The sequence below is a fragment of the Silene latifolia genome, chromosome Y, assembly GCF_048544455.1.
Source record: "Silene latifolia isolate original U9 population chromosome Y, ASM4854445v1, whole genome shotgun sequence".
Taxonomy (NCBI): Eukaryota; Viridiplantae; Streptophyta; class Magnoliopsida; order Caryophyllales; family Caryophyllaceae; genus Silene; species Silene latifolia.
The window spans coordinates 341,981,772-341,999,846 of NC_133538.1; the positions used below are offsets into that span (position 1 = coordinate 341,981,772).

At 36.1% G+C, this 18,075-nt stretch overlaps 1 protein-coding gene across 1 annotated transcript; it reads right to left on the reverse strand.

The window, feature by feature from the left end:
- Positions 1-15,859: 15,859 nt before the first annotated feature.
- On the reverse strand, positions 15,860-17,805 carry LOC141633524 (F-box protein At1g10780-like). The gene is made up of 4 exons (XM_074445980.1): positions 17,668-17,805; positions 16,734-17,490; positions 16,356-16,636; positions 15,860-16,236 (listed from the first exon to the last, which is right to left on the reverse strand). Exons 2-4 carry the CDS (start codon positions 17,482-17,484, stop codon positions 16,000-16,002), a joined length of 1,269 nt encoding a protein of 422 aa, XP_074302081.1. The 5' UTR covers positions 17,485-17,490; positions 17,668-17,805; the 3' UTR covers positions 15,860-15,999.
- Between the last annotated feature and the right edge of the window lie 270 nt (positions 17,806-18,075).

Consider the following 18,075-nt stretch of genomic DNA (forward strand, 5'->3'; position numbering starts at 1 on the left):
TATATATATATATATATATATATATAGTATAAGGATCAAGCAAGTCCTCCTATCCATATTGAGTCCATAAGTCCTCTTAGAGTCCCTTGGATCTTGAGAAATGAAGGGCTTAGATTGAAAGGCAAAATAATGATTATGGGGGATGATTAAGACTCTCCCTCATCTACTGCCTAATTAAACACTAATCCCACTACATATACACTCCCCTCTCTCTTTCTTACCTTATTCTTTTCAAGCTTACTTCTCTCTCATCCTAACAAAAAAATACTCTCCTCTTTTCTCTCATTTCTCTACCATCCTAACAAAAACCCTAATAAATAAAAAACCCAAAAACCCAAAAATCCAAAAAATAAAAAAACCCAAAAAATTCATCCACTTTTCTCTTCTTCATTCACCATCAACCACCACCACCACCCAAAAAAAAAACCAAAAAATCAAAAACCCAAATAATTCATCTACTCTTCTCTTCTTCATTCACCACCAACCACCACCACCACCCAAAAAAAAACCAAAAAATCAAAAACCCAAATAATTCATCTACTCTTCTCTTCTTCATTCACCACCAACCACCACCCACCCGACACCACCACCGCCGCCGCCAACTCAACCACCACAAAATTACCATGATCTCGTTTTTTTTTTTTTTGTTTTTTTTTTTGGTGTTAACTTTGATATTTAGTGTCGTTTTTTTCTATTTGTTTATTTTTGTTGGTATTAGTTTATTTATATATGTACTATACTTTTTTTCCCTCAAATATCGTCTTGTTATTCATTTTTATCTTTTTCAAATTTCGTGTTTTAAAATCTCACTATTGTTTTGTGAGATCCTTTTATTTTAATTTTAGATCTAATAAAATAGATCTCATATAATTTGTTGATTTTAATGTTAGATCTACTAGATAAAAAATAAATTTATGAACAAAATAATCGTATTACCTCCTTGGTGGCCGGTGGTAATTGGTAGTGGTAGTTGGTGGTGATTGTTGTCGGTGGTTAAGATTAAAGTTACACACGTTCTCTATTAAAGTTACACACCGTCTATATTAAAGTTACACACACGATATATTATTATGGACTAAAGTTATATTAAATTGCCTTAAAATTAAATAAATTTCAATTAATTAATCAGAATCAATTAAAGTTACACTATTATGGACTAAAGTTACACTGTCAGTGAAGTAAAGTTACAATCAGAAAAAGCTAGATTTACATAAAATCAAAATAATGTATAAAACAGACTATACAGTTGAAGTTATAGTATCAAGGACTAAAGTTACACCCTTAAAGAATTAAAGTTACATGATTTTGAATATATAAATTCATACAATTTATATATTAATTTGAAATTACACATCTTGTGAATTGTAACTTTAATCCAAGTTAATGCAACTTTAGTTCTTTATGGATATAACTTTAACCTCTTGTAGTGTAACTGTAACAAAATTTGAACTTTAAGTATTGATTTATAAATTTCAATGAGTAAATTGATCTGATAAATAAGGTGATTTTGCATATAAAAACTTGAATTATATAATTTTAAGTCAATTTGATATAACTTTAGAGTTTTACAATTATAACTTCATTACAAATTTGCATAACTTTAGGTAAAAATTTAAACTAAAAAGTGATTTTGTAATTTTAAGAGAAGTTTACGATAGTCAGTCAAGTTTATATGATTTTCGTCTTTTTTGATAAATTTATTTAATATCAAGTCAAGTTTTTAGTCCTTTTTGTGTAAATTTAATCTAAATTTGTACATCTTTAGTCCAAAATTATATAACTTTAGTCAAAAATTTGTCCATATGTGAAACCAACATCTGAACAAGATGAGATTGAAGTTGCACATTATGCCATTGAAGTCACACATAATGATATTGAAGTTGGCATTAAAGTTGCACATAATTACCACAAAATATATAAGGAGACATTTATAAAAAAACAACAAAATCAACAAAACACGATATTTTAAGAAAATAAATATAAGATGAGATTCTCTTTACAAGTTACACATAGTGAGCATTAAAGTTACACATAGTGGCATTAAAGTTACAGTCTTTTTCGTTTTTTTATTTATCTCGAACCAACTAAAAAATGCAACTTTAATGTCTCAAGGATGCAACTTTAGTCGTAAATAGTGTAACTTTAGTCGTAAAATTCATTTTTTTTATACCATATAACAAGAGACACAAATAAAGACAAATATATTTATCGTATTTCATATTTAAATATTGATAATTTTAGTCCAAATTTAAATCCATATCTGAAACCAACACAATAACAAGATGAGATTGAAGTTCCACATTATACCATTGAAGTTATACATAATGATATTGAAGTTACACATAACGGACATTAAAGTTGCACACAATTACCACAAAATATATAACAAGACATTTATAAAAAAAAACAACAAAATCAACAAAAAAACGAGATTTAAGAAAAAATAAATATAAGATGAGATTCCCTTTAAAAATCTGAAGTTACATACAGTGGGCATTAAAGTTACACATAATGGCATTGAAGGTACACACAGTCTTTTTCGGATTTCTTATTTATCTCGAACCAACTAAAGAATGCAACTTTAATGTTTCAAGGCTACAACTTTTGTGACACCCCGCGATAAAGCGGAAAGCATAACTTATAAATTCAAGCGGAAATTAGGAAATTTTTAAAACTTTTAAAATTTAAAGCGCGGGTTCATTAAAATCCAAAACATAAATAAAGAATGCGGAAAGAAGGTTTAAATTATACAAACGTGATAGTCGAGGTGAGGGAAAATATATCCCTCGAATGACAATACAATAAAAGGTAGGTCCAAACAATCCTAATAAACCAACTACTAGGCCGAAGTGCTCGCTAGCTCACACATGTCTTCACCCCATGAATGCATCACTAATACCTGTCATTCATGTAAACATGAACGCCACAGTCAGTGGGGAGTAACTCAAGATTCTCCCAGCCACAAAATGTCAAAACAAACATAACAAGGAACTAAAACAGGTAAGTTATGTAAGACTCTTATAGAAATATGGATATCAAGTTTATGTTTAAACATGGTAATTAAATGAGATAGAACAAGATAGATCAACATTAGCATGATAACGGTTAAACTACTCATGTGAGACAATTAAATAATATGAAAAGCAAGAATACGGCAATCTATACCAAAGCACGCATTTCAAGGAAATACAACATAGATGTGAGGTTAGAATCTGAATCATGTGAAACAGTTAAGGAAGGGATCATTCAATGCAATTTACAAGAATAGAAATGGTAGCCATTATTTGGAAAACCACTTGGCAGATATTATACGGGACGTGGCTACTAATGTCACATTCATACTTATGGCTTGCATCTCACCATAAGAACGGATGGGAACATCAATCCCGACGATCATATCGCAACTAGAGGGCCTATAGCTCACCCCTAGTATCCGATAGGACCAAGACAAACAACAGAAAAATACCAATATCTATAACCAAGCAAGACCTTTACTACTCATATATCAATATATAATTCCCCTGGTAGGACGACAATGGTACTCCCAAGACTCAGTCCTAGTCTAAATCTGGCCAGACTCTCGGGACAGTGCAGTTCCCAATTCGACATGCGGCAGAACGGTCCGCATCCAAGACTCGAAGACAGATCGGAAATCGAGAACCCACAATCGGCAGGACAGTCCGAAAGAGGCGGAAGATATGAGTTAAACCCACAATCGGCAGGACAGTCCGAAGGAGGCGTAAAGATAAGTCAAGCAATACGGTATAGCATAAAGGCATTATCAAACGAATACGACTCAACCAAGCGATACGAATCAACTTGGAAAGAGACTACTACATGTAGTGAACCGATGATAATCCAAGTGAGATATTTCATGCCAAATTATATTCGTGAACATGAATAGGTAACCCATTTCTTCAATATTTGTCACTTGAATAAAAATGTAAATAAATGGAAACGGGCCACTTAAAATAAGCAAAACAGGAATTTGATTACAAATGACCCAAATGTAAGATAAACCATTTATTACTTTACAAGGCATAAATAATTAAATTGGATTCATATTAAAATGAAAACACGTCATTTCATATATAAGTGAGGTAGTTAAATAATGCAGTCCACAATTATAAATCATGTGAGGAAAGTATATAAATGAACGATATGTAACGAATTACATCATGTAAAACACGAGACAGAATTTAAGTCATTTAAGAGAATCACATTTGCACCAAAATAAACTCGACCCACTGCTCAAAGGGGTCATTTGGAAAGCTCCTACACGACCTCAAACAACCAGCCACCACCATGGTGCGAGATGTTCCGCTTTTTTGGGCTCTCATAAACCCGATCCAAACATTCATTTTAGCCATCTAAAACAGCCTAGTCGAGTACCATCTAGCAGACCAAAACAACCCATTCCTACCACCCTTTCCCTATCCCGAGAAGTCCGCATTCCTTCCCGAAAACCCGTGCCCAAACAACCAAAAAGGGCGAGGCTACGGACTCGACAACACAGACCACACCGAGACACTTTGACACGAGATTTTCAAGTGGAAAATAAGACCGAGCTTTCCCAACAAATCGAGTACTAGCAAGCTGATTTTGACATGAAAGAGCAACACAAAAACAGTCCTAAAGGCACACATTCCTACGCCCCATAACAGTCCCGAAACTTACACATTTTATGTCCAGTTTTGCATTCTCATAAACCCAATCCAGCACTCATCTTTGCGACCCAACTCAGTCCCAAACAACCACCAAAAGCCGGCCTAAAGAACACCCACATAACAGGCCATACTCACATGTCTATGCTGGTACAAAGTAACAGAGCTCAAGCAGTCCTAAAACTGAGTCAAAACAGTCCCATTTCACTCAATTTTCGACGGAATAAAAAAAACAGAATGGAACGGGAACGAGACGCAACTTAAGAATGAATAGTAACCTTTAAATTCAACCTAGCTATACTCGAAAATGTCGTGTAAAACAGATTGTTCCTGAGACGGAACCCCAGTCTCAGCCGCACCCTTCACATCCAAAACCCCTAGAGAAACCGAGCCAACAACAATCCACTAGACTACATGAAACCGTGCCAAACACGGCTCCAAAACCAGCATTTAAACAGTCCAAATAAAGAACACATTGAGACGGAAATTTAATACACTTACTTCGAGAATACAGCAAGCGAATACGAGCATAGGGACGGGATTGACGCGATGAAATTGAGCATATAAATGAAAAAAAGTATAAAGACTCAAACTTTATCAAATAAGAGCATATAACACAATGCATAAGACGGAAATTTCGACATTTGTCGAGTAACCTATCACCGTTACCTTTTTTTGCTCTCCTAAACGCCACAGAAGTCGCCCAAGGATGACACGAAACCCAAAAACAGAAGAAATTAACCCAAAATCCGAATCCTTTGTAAGGCGACCGAATTGAAATAGGACGAAAGCTTGGCCCTTTTTTACATATAAAGAAGGAGGACGAGATGAGGAAGCTATTGGTGTAAAATTTATCGAATTTGGTTGAGAATGGAGGCGGGATCTGAGGTTGGAGGTGACGAAAATGGTGTTTTGGGTCCGTTTTGTGTTGTTGCGGGATGTTGTTGTTGTTCTTTGGTGAGTTCAAAAAGGGGAAAGGGTAATGACGGGGTGGTGCAACAACAATAATAGTAATATTAATAATAATAATAATAATAATAATAATAATAATAATAATAATAATAATAATAATAATAATAATAATAATAATATTATTATTATTATTATTATTATTATTATTATTATTAAAAAGTAGAGTGTAAGAGAGTGTGTTGTCGGAATCGGGTTGGTCCGAATTGAAATAGTTTTATAAGAGAAATGCGACGATCTTTGCTAGAAGGAAATGTGACGGTATAAGCTAGTCGGAATAATGTTTTGAGTCTATATTAACTTAAGACGAAAATTAATATTATTATTGTCACTATTATTATTGTCTGACTAAAATACGTATTTTTTATATTTATATAAATTAAGTTTTAGAATATTCTTTTTATAAAATTCGTGCTTAAAAATGAATTATTAAATTAAATAATTTTAAAATATAAAATAAATTAATTAAACGGTTAAATAAATTTTATATCTCAAAATGGGGAATTCGCGGGTGTTACAATCACCCCATCTTTTAAAAAGTTTCGTCCTCGAAACTTGAAAGTAGAAATCAAAGGTTATATAAAATAAAACTGGAATTTTGGAATCGATAACCAAAACATTTAAAAGGTTACTTATCGTAAGAATCAAAATTCTTTCAAAAGTTTCAAATAAAATTTTCCGACAGAACTCGATCGAAAGGTAAATCATTGGTATAAATTAAAAATCAAAATGTTTTCAAAAATATTAATAAAGAGTTTTCAAAAGTATAAGTCTCATTCATGGAACGAAATTGCTCTTGTCGTGCACACAAGAACGCAAACTGTCCAAGCCAAAGACACATTTAAAACAAAAATCATTCGCCGACAAGCGTAGAACAAGTTATTAAACGTCTCTAATAACGAGTTCTAACATCCGATCAACGTTAAAATCAAAAGAAAAAGGAAATTTACTCAAATTTTCTTTTACAAAAACCAAAATAGGGGTAAAGGTTTCACTTTTAAACTAAAAAGGGAATCAAATTCCTGAAAATGTAATATTAAACTTTGACAAAGAAATCATAAATAGATCAAAATTAACAGAAATTGGATAAAATTTACAGAAATCTCGTGTTTAGCAATTAAAATCATGATAAATGAGTTTATACTCATGGAATAAATAGGGAACTACATCAAATTTTCATTTTCAATTGTTTTTTTTTTTAAATAGGCAAGGTTTTGCAAAAGTAACATCAACTTTTAACAACGAATCAAAACTGTTAGCTTGAAAGATTAGAAGTTGTACAAAAATGACGGTAACTTAGACATCATAAAAACAAGTACGCTAAGAGAATCCAAACTTAACTAACAAAAGAGCTATGATGAATTTCCTATGGTAAGAATTGAAGTAAGGTCAACAAGGATGTCAAAGATAGAGTTTCATAGGTTACGAGTTTCAAACTTAAAGGAGGAGCATGATGAAGCGAGAAAGAGAGGTATGAATGGTAACACTTATGGTGAAAGAAGAAAGGAATTAGACAACAAGGAAACGCCAGGTACTCAAACCTCAAACAACAACATCATCCTAAACGGTTCCAAAAACTTCCTAACAATAAAATTTATAACCACATCACTCCCAAGGATTTCCTCAAATCATTTACGTTATCTCATCCTAAGTTATTCCATGTAACAAGGTACTTCACCATAAGTGCGATTTCACCATTCCAAATCCTCAAACATCTACAAACAACTTCCACAAGATCAAGGTTCAAGGCTTCTAACAAAGCTATACTCCTATCCCACTAGTGTCAACTATGAGTTTCTCTGAATGGCATAACCCTTAATCAAACTCCAAATTCAAAAATTCTTTTGCACATTCTATCATCCCAAAGAGATCTTGTTATACTCTCGAGACCTAAAGCATAGATGGTGACATTTTCTAAGTTACGAGACAACCACCCAAAACATCTGGCTCATCTCAGCTCAACATCTATCGGTCCTAACTTATAATCACATCTCAAGAACTCTGGTGACTAATCCTCATTACCGCAAAGTGGATACCCAAAAGAGATTTCAAAACTAGCTGCAACTCTCACCTAACAAGGTTTCTATGTAACCATCGCAACACTCATAAAAAAGTATACCGACTATGCTAACCTCGAGCTCAACTCAAGCTTCCAAGTAAAACTTTCATCACCAACGGCCAACACGTCCTAGAGGTGTTTCCCTCCAAGCTCTCATAATAAACTCTACCCCATGTCAAGCCCCCAAGCAACAATACTCGAGTCACCAAATTCTCAAATTCCAAGTATAAACAACATGGCAAAGTTCCATAACCTTAGTATCATAGGCAACTCACACTTAACACACAGAATTCCACCGATCAATTATACTCAAGGAACTAGGTATAAGAATCACTAAGCATGTCACATCACACTATCTAGTCTTTCTAACATCACAGCCTCTCAAAACTAAGGGTTATGGGTCAATCACAAATAAACTCCACAAAGCCAAATTATCCAGCCAAAATTAATATCTCACAAAAGAAAGAGAACTATCCAAAAGGCGTTAAGGGAGGATAAGCAAGGGACAAAGGACAAGTTGAGAGATACAAGAGTTGTTTTCAAAGTAAAACAAAAGAGAGTTTAGAAGAAGGATAAACACCAAGAGATAAAGAGTAAGGCAAGGTATACAAAGAAAGAGAAATATCTCTGAGGAAGTAGAAGCATTCTTCAAAGGTTGAACAATTCTTCAATCCCCGGCAATATGCACCAAATCTTGATCCTCATGTAGGTAAGTTCACGGTCATTGATCCACAGCATAACAATTATTAAATGACAATCAACAAACATGTTAGGACCTAACAAAGAGCAAACACACTACAGACTACTACCTTAGGTCCTTAAGTCTACCCATCTCTCATTCATTATTTAAGGTCAAGTTCACATTTAAGTTTGGGGTACACGTGTGTGTGTCGGGAGCAACATAGGCTCTGATACCAACTGTGACACCCCGCGATAAAGCGGAAAACATAACTTATAAATTCAAGCGGAAATTAGGAAATTTTTAAAACTTTTAAAATTTAAAGCGCGGGTTCATTAAAATCCAAAACATATATAAAGAATGCGGAAAGAAGGTTTAAATTATACAAACGTGATAGTCGAGGTGAGGGAAAATATATCCCTCGAATGACAATACAATAAAAGGTAGGTCCAAACAATCCTAATAAACCAACTACTAGGCCGAAGTGCTCGCTAGCTCACACATGTCTTCACCCCATGAATGCATCACTAATACCTGTCATTCATGTAAACATGAACGCATACGATCGGTGGGGAGTAACTCAAGATTCTCCCAGCCACAAAATGTCAAAACGAACATAACAAGGAACTAAAACAGGTAAGTCATGTAAGACTCTTATAGAAATATGGATATCAAGTTTATGTTTAAACATGGTAATTAAATGAGATAGAACAAGATAGATCAACATTAGCATGATAACGGTTAAACTACTCATGTGAGACAATTAAATAATATGAAAGGCAAGAATACGGCAATCTATACCAAAGCACGCATTTCAAGGAAATACAACATAGATGTGAGGTTAGAATCCGAATCATGTGAAGCCGTTAAGGAAGGGATCATTCAATGCAATTTACAAGAATAGAAATGGTAGCCATTATTTGGAAAACCACTTGGCAGATATTATACGGGACGTGGCTACTAATGTCACATTCATACTTATGGCTTGCATCTCACCATAAGAACGGATGGGAACATCAATCCCGACGATCATATCGCAACTAGAGGGCCTATAGCTCACCCCTAGTGTCTGATAGGACCAAGACAAACAACAGACAAATACCAATATCTATAACCAAGCAAGACCTTTACTACTCATATATCAATATATAATTCCCCTGGTAGGACGACAATGGTACTCCCAAGACTCATCCTAGTCTAAATCGCCGGACTCTCGGGACAAGATGCGATTCCCGATTCGACATGCGGCAGAACGGTCCGCATCCAAGACTCGAAGACAGATCGGAAATCGAGAACCCACAATCGGCGGGATACCCGAAAGAGGCGGAAGATATGAGTTAAACCCACAATCGGCAGACGCATCAAGGAGGCGTAAAGATAAGTCAAGCAATACGGTATAGCATAAAGGCATTATCAAACGAATACGACTCAACCAAGCGATACGAATCAACTTGGAAAGAGACTACTACATGTAGTGAACCGATGATAATCCAAGTGAGATATTTCATGCCAAATTATATTCGTGAACATGAATAGGTAACCCATTTCTTCAATATTTGTCACTTGAATAAAATTGTAAATAAATGGAAACGGGCCACTTAAAATAAGCAAAACAGGAATTTGATTACAAATGACCCAAATGTAAGATAAACCATTTATTACTTTACAAGGCATAAATAATTAAATTGGATTCATATTAAAATGAAAACACGTCATTTCATATATAAGTGAGGTAGTTAAATAATGCAGTCCACAATTATAAATCATGTGAGGAAAGTATATAAATGAACGATATGTAACGAATTACATCATGTAAAACATGAGACAGAATTTAAGTCATTTAAGAGAATCACATTTGCACCAAAATAAACTCGACCCACTGCTCAAAGGGGTCATTTGGAAAGCTCCTACACGACCTCAAACAACCAGCCACCGCCATGGTGCGAGACAGCCCAGTATTGGGCTCTCATAAACCCGATCCAAACATTCATTTTAGCCATCTAAAACAGCCTAGTCGAGTACCATCTAGCAGACCAAAACAATCCATTCCTACCACCCTTTCCCTATCCCAGAACAGTCCGCATTCCTTCCCAGAAACCCGTGCCCAAACAGAACCAAAAAGGGCAGGCTACCAGACTCGACAACACAGACCACACCGAGACACTTTGACACGAGATTTTCAAGTGGAAAATAAGACCGAGCTTTCCCAACAAATCGAGTACTAGCAAGCTGATTTTGACATGAAAGAGCAACACAAAAACAGTCCTAAAGGCACACATTCCTACGCCCCATAACAGTCCCGAAACTTACACATTTTATGTCCAGTTTTGCATTCTCATAAACCCACTCCAGCACTCATCTTTGCGACCCAACTCAGTCCCAAACGACCACCAAAAGCCGGCCTAAAGAACACCCACAGAACAGGCCATACTCACATGTCTATGCTGGTACAAAGTAACAGAGCTCAAGCAGTCCTAAAACTGAGTCAAAACAGTCCCATTTCAGCTCAATTTTCAGACGGAATAAAAACAGGAATGGAACGGGAACGAGACGCAACTTAAGAATGAATAGTAACCTTTAAATTCAACCTAGCTATACTCGAAAATGTCGTGTAAAACAGATTGTTCCTGAGACGGAACCCCAGTCTCAGCCGCACCCTTCACATCCAAAACCCCTAGAGAAACCGAGCCAACAACAATCCACTAGACTACATGAAACCGTGCCAAACACGGCTCCAAAACCAGCATTTAAACAGTCCAAATCAAGAACACATTGAGACGGAAATTTAATACACTTACTTCGAGAATACAGCAAGCGAATACGAGCATAGGGTCGGGATTGACGCGATGAAATTGAGCATATAAATGAAAAAAAGTATAAAGACTCAAACTTTATCAAATAAGAGCATATAACACAATGCATAAGACGGAAATTTCGACATTTGTCGAGTAACCTATCACCGTTACCTTTTTTTTGCTCTCCTAAACGCCACAGGAGTCGCCCAAGGATGACACGAAACCCAAAAACAGAAGAAATTAACCCAAAATCCGAATCCTTTGTAAGGCGGCCGAATTGAAATAGGACGAAAGCTTGGCCCTTTTTTACATATAAAGAAGGAGGACGAGATGAGGAAGCTATTGGTGTAAAATTTATCGAATTTGGTTGAGAATGGAGGCGGGATCTGAGGTTGGAGGTGACGAAAATGGTGTTTTGGGTCCGTTTTTGTGTTGTTGCAGGATGTTGTTGTTGTTGCTGGTGAGTTCAAAAAGGGGAAAGGGTAATGACGGGGTGGTGCAACAACAATAATAGTAATAATAATAATAATAATAATAATAATAATAATAATAATAATAATAATAATAATAATAATAATAATAATAATAATAATAATAATAATAATAATAATAATAATTAAAAAGTAGAGTGTAAGAGAGTGTGTTGTCGGAATCGGGTTGGTCCGAATTGAAATAGTTTTATAAGAGAAATCCGACGATCTTTGCTAGAAGGAAATGTGACGGTATAAGCTAGTCGGAATAATGTTTTGAGTCTATATTAACTTAAGACGAAAACTAATATTATTATTGTCACTATTATTATTGTCTGACTAAAATACGTATTTTTTATATTTATATAAATTAAGTTTTAGATATATTCTTTTTATAAAATTCGTGCTTAAAAATGAATTATTAAATTAAATAATTTTAAAATATAAAATAAATTAATTAAACGGTTAAATAAATTTTATATCTCAAAATGGGAAATTCGCGGGTGTTACAACTTTAGTCGTAAATATTGTAACTTTAGTCGTATAGCTCATTTTTTGTATAGACCCACAAAATATACTAAATATATTTTTCGAAATTCATATTTAAATAATCGTTTTTAGTCTTTTTCAGAAAAAGACCTAGATCTAAAAATTAAAAACCGAAATAAAAATCTAAAAAAAAAACGAGATGAGAACAACTAGATCTGAAGAATAAACACACAAAAATGGAGAACACCCAAAATCGAAAAACACAAAATCAAATACCAATATCGAAAAATGTTATAACACACAAATTAATAAAATAAAAATACAAAAAAAAAAAAAAAAAAAACCAGATCGATTTTTTTTAAAAAAAATAACAAATCCGAAAAAAAAGCATATTGAAAATGAGAGGAGAGAATGGATGAGGAGGAGAACAGCGGTGGTCAGGCGCGTGGTGCTCAGGAGGAAGAAGAAAAGGTGGTGCGGTGGTGGTGTTTGCTGCGGTAGTGGAGGCGGCCGGTGGTTAGTGGTGGTGCTCAGATCTGGAAAAAAGGAGAAGGGAAGGGAGGTGGTGGGTGGTGGTCGGCTTTGTGAGTGAGGAATAGTTTTTGAGGTGGTGGCGGCGGAGATCTTGGATGTCGTTGTTGGTTGCAGTGGCGGCGGCGGCAGGTCAGAAGGGTGGTTGGAGGTCGTGGTGTGTCGAGGGCGCCCAGAGGATGGTGCGGTGGGTGCGGTGGGCTTGTGGGTGGTGGTAGTGGGAATATGAAATGTGAGTTTGGGTTTTTAATTTGATTTGTGTTTTAATAGATTTTTTGTGAAATCTGGGAATGAAATGTGGGAGACTAATGAGAGAGAGGGGGGGTGAGAAATAGAGAGAGATGGTGAGGGTGTGATAATGAGAGGAGAGGTTGATTAAGGGTAAATGATTGAGTTAAGGAGGAAATTAGGGGAGACTCATTTGTAGCCCTCCATTTAGATCAAATCTTAGGCCTTCATCCACTCCATCCAAAGGCCTATAAGAGGACTTAGGAACTCAATAGATGTAAGGGACTCATTTGAACCTTACTATATATATATATATATATATATAGGGGCGGGTTCAGGTACGAACTGCCTTAATGTACGAACCGTACGAACTAGCTTAATTAGGATTTTTTTTTTTTTTTCAGATACACTTTATCTACTTACCATATACATTCAGATACATCTTATAACATATCTAGATACACTTTTTCCACACCAAAATTCTAGGATGCATTTTACACTTTTTTTTTTGGAGAGTTTTAAGACTAACTCCGAGATACATTTTATACTATTTGCGGATACATTTTATATTATTAGCGGATACATTTTGTGGAAATTGTTACAAATTTTCACACTAACTCTCGAATACGTTTTATATTTTTTGCGGTTACATTTTTTTTCTTGCGGATACACATGACATTAAAGCCAAATACACATTATAATACTTCTGGATACACAAATTCATACTTCCGGATACCCATCGTATTAATACAAGATACACATGGTTATACTGCCGGATACACATGTATCCGGTATTAATACCAAGTGTATCCCGTATCAATACCATGTGTAACTAGTGTGATATTTTGTGTATCCACTTCCCCCACCACCACAGCCACCACCACCGCCAACACCACCGCTGCCCACCACCACTGCCGCCACCACCATTACCAAGCTGACTCAACTAACACCACACCACCACCACCCCCCCCCCCCAAAAACAACACCGGCTACATCACCCCCACCACCACGAACGCCACTGTCCACCACCACCATCCCCGCTGCCGTAACAGCCACCACAACCACCACCAGCCCTACCCAAACACTACCACGACCACACCTACTTAATCTCAAGCGACATCCCCCGTCACTTCTCCGAAAATCCTCCTCTATCACGTTTCAATTTCATTAGCGATCCACCGTTATGTTCTACTCCGGCCAATTTTACTCCTCCATCGCGTTTCCAAACACCAGCCACCCTCTTCAACCAAACTCCGGCGATCCACCGCGGACCACCCTCCCTTCCATACCGGCATACCGCACAAACGAACCGAAATTGACATTTCTTGACTCGAAATCCCTCGATTATGCCATTGTTGCGATTAGTTTTTTGAAATTTGATTCCGTTTTTAGTAGATCTGGAATTAATTTTCCGAAATTCCTTGTGGTAAATTCTTGATCTAAAATTTTCACACTGAATTTTTAAGCCAACATAACCAGAAAATATTTTAATGATGGTGGTGAGAATCTAAATGCAATATTGTGAATACCGGCTGGAGATCGTGTCACCGACACCATTGACGATGATGTTTTTGCGGAAATAGAGCGGTGGTGCTGATGTAGATGGGCAGGGAGGTGGCGTAGTGTGAGGTAGGAGAGCGTGCGACGGCGATGTCATCGTTACACGGTGAGGTCGCCGATAGTGAGGACGGGAATAATGGTGGTGAAATGTGGGACAGAGGAAGGTGAGGGAAGGGTAATGTGTGATTTGGGGATTTGGTTTTGATCTTGGAAAGAGAAAGGTAAAATAGGAAAACAGGAGGCACGTGTGTTTGTTTGTTTGTGCTAGAGCTGATCAAATGGCCCAAGCCCATTGGCCCTACCCGGCCCGGCCCGCTTTTTTGAAGGGTTTGGGCCTTTAGTTTTGGCCCAAAACAGCCCATGGGCCGGCCTAAAAAAGCCCAAAATATTTTGGGCCCGGGTTTGGGTCAAGCATTTGGCCCAAATTTTGGCCCGGCCCGGTCCATATTTATTAATAATAAATATTTTTTCTAATAAAACCTATTAAAGTAGCGTTAAAGTTATACCCAACTCTATTTTTTTAGATTTATAAAACAAGGTATACATAACATAAATCATATCTACGAATGCATGATTAAGCATTCTAAAGTGGCGATGTTTGTCTTTATTTTATTTTAGAGAGCAATTCATATGCATTTCATCATATTTTGTACAATTTTATACACTATGTATATTTTAAAAGTTGTAACTGAAGGTATTACGCTAATTATTTTCTATGGTAAGTCGTAAATTTTCATCATATTTTGTACAATTTTATACACTATGTATATTTTAAAAGTTGTAACTGAAGGTATTACGCTAATTATTTTCTATGGTAAGTCGTAAATTTTAGGGCCCAAAAAAGCCCATTTAGGCCCAAAAGCCCGCATTAGCCCATAAGGGCCGGGTTTGGGCTTGCTAAATAAGCCCATGCACTTGGCCCGGCCCGGCCCGGCCCACAAAAATGGGCCGCTTTTGTTTTAAAGGCCTGGCCCAAGCCCGCATTGGCCCGGCCCATGATCACCTCTAGTTTGTGCAATGTGTTTTTGGGTTTTAAGTCAGTTCGTACGGTTCGCACCGTAATTTTGTTCATACGGGATCCTGATTCTATATATATATATATATATATATATATATATATATGAAATTTTTTTATAATCTAGCGTGATCTAAGGAATCATCTCCTTTTGCTTTGGATTATGCAAACCTATACCAACAATATCATCCGAATTACTAATAAAGCAGCTATATATAGAAAATTAATTTATATTGTAGAATTATGTAGGGAAATTCACCCATTAAAACCTGTAAATCATAGCTATCTTTTTTAGTCAAATTATACAATATATGTGAGGATAAAAATGTCAAATTATGGTAAGTGATTTAAATGGATTACTGCACACAAGAAACGAATTACAAGAAAACAAACCGACTGCTGGTTCAACACCTGACAATTGACAATGTTGATCATTGTGAATGAAATGCTATTACATTTGAATTTAAAGGGTGACAAATTAAGGAATTGGAATGTTACAAGGAACAATGAGTTGAAATTGTGTTAAAGGGAATGACCCAGTTATTCAATTCTAACAATTTTTCGATGCATGTATCTAAATCTACAAATATCCTCAAAAAAATCATCAGTGCTGCTATGGCTACTCTTCATTTGAAGAATCTTTATTACCATCTTTTTAAGGTTTCTAGCGTACTTGACAATTGACTCAAGTGTGCTCATTTTCTGCTCCGCGTTTAACGGTGATCTCACTGTGATTACAACTTCCTCCAGACAAGGAATTGAAACTCCTGAATCCACCTGCAACCCAGAAACACAGAGTTCAGAAGCAGCAGACGTTCATTAGAACCTGTGGACCTCCAATATATGCAGTAAAGTTAACAAATATCAGAAAACTAGTCCGTCGCATTTTTACATACATTTTTCAAGCTATTCTTCTGGCAAAGTGCAGCAAACATGGCTCCATGAACATCAAACTTCTGGAGTTTGGGATGAGTGCTGAAAAACTCGACAAAATCAATCTCAGGGAAGGGGAGAAGGCTCTTAAAGTCCCCTGTAAATTCAACCTTCATATAAAGATGCTTCACCTCAGAAGCCCACTGAAGCATTTTGTTGATGGCATCCCAACACCACTGAACTCCTCTTAAAGACAAGGTTTCAAGAGCCACAAGCTTTTCGAAATCAACCAGGTAAACTTTCCCTGTGGTAAAATATCAGTATTGATCAGCAGACACTCAAATAAAAACTCAAAAGCATTAGAAAAGTTTCAGCTTTTGAGTATATATGATAGAAGGTACCTCCACTGTTGGACAGTGAAATATTCCGAAGCCTTTGAGTTTGACGCACCCTTATCCACCCACAACCTTGAATTTCAACGATTTGCAGCTTCGGACAAGAAATTTCGAGAGAATTGTTTCCAGCACCATGGAAATCTAATCTACACTCCTCTAAGTCTCTCAAATCAATTGACATTGACCTAACCCCCTCGCAACCTAGAATCATCAATCGGGTCAAACTAGGACATAATTGTAGGGCATCAGCCAATGTATGGTCCTCCATCCTGGCCCCAACAATCTGAAGATTCCGAAGATTTAAAAAGGAACCCCATTTGGGGGAATGCAACATTAAGACACCCCACAACCTTAAAGACTCAAGGTTCTTTGCAGAAGCTATACAATCAAGTTTAGGTGTGGAATTGTTAGGGTAGGCTTGATGTTCTGAAAGGTTATCCATTCGAAGTTCAAGATGTCTAAGAGACTTATTGGAAACTGAGAGCCACGACTCAAGGCCTGCACTGGAGAAAGGACAGTATACAACGAGTTCCTCCAATTGAACCACCATGGACACAATGTTGAGTATAAGTTGATCTGGGTTAGCAAAATGGTCCTTAATTGCAGAATCAAAAATGTTTCTAGAGAAGTAAAGGCTTCTGACGAATGGCGTCGAATCTGTCCATTGTTTGGAAACAGAAGTACAGCATACCACATCTTTGGCATTGTTTAGGTGAGATAAGATGTACTGAACAATGCAATCTGGCAATGACTCCATTCACTCCTGAGGAATTATTTGAAACAATTAATTACGACCCAAAACTATAAATCAAATTAGCATAAACAATAAAATGAGAAACAACAAATTGAATAGGAAGATCTAATGTTGGGAGCTCAAAGCATACTAAAAATGAAAAACTGAAATAAAATAGAACAACGGATTAATAGAGAGAGAGCATACCAGGAAGGAAGGAAGGAAGGAAGTGAAAGGAGGAAATGGATTATTAAGTGAAAGGATGGGGATTATTGGAGATTGAAGAAGAGGAGCGCGAAGGAACATAAAAATGTGTGTGTGTGTGATCTTTCAAATTTCAAAATTGTTATCGTTGTTATTTTGTATATTTCTCATTTCGGGATTATTTTCGGTGAGTAATATTCTTGGAGAATGTAATTTTTTTAAGAATCATTATCGGTTTTTCTAACCTATGCTCACTAGGATAAGAAATCAAAAGAAAAAAAAAGAATTAAATGCGTTTCTTGTAAATAGAACTAAAAGTGATGAGATATTGCAATTTCCCATAAAAATAACATTTAATTCTTTCCTATTTTGGTTTCTTATCATATGCCTAGTTGACATAGGTTAGAAAAA

Bases quoted from the DNA above. Each gene is read 5' to 3' on its own strand.
- LOC141633524 (XM_074445980.1), bottom strand. From the start codon at position 17,484: ATGGAGTCATTGCCAGATTGCATTGTTCAGTACATCTTATCTCACCTA. The intron at 16,637-16,733 runs GTACCTTCTATC...ATTTTACCACAG, and splicing joins TTCACTGTCCAACAGTGGAG to GGAAAGTTTACCTGGTTGAT. The intron at 16,237-16,355 runs GTATGTAAAAAT...TCTGGGTTGCAG, and splicing joins AGAAGAATAGCTTGAAAAAT to GTGGATTCAGGAGTTTCAAT.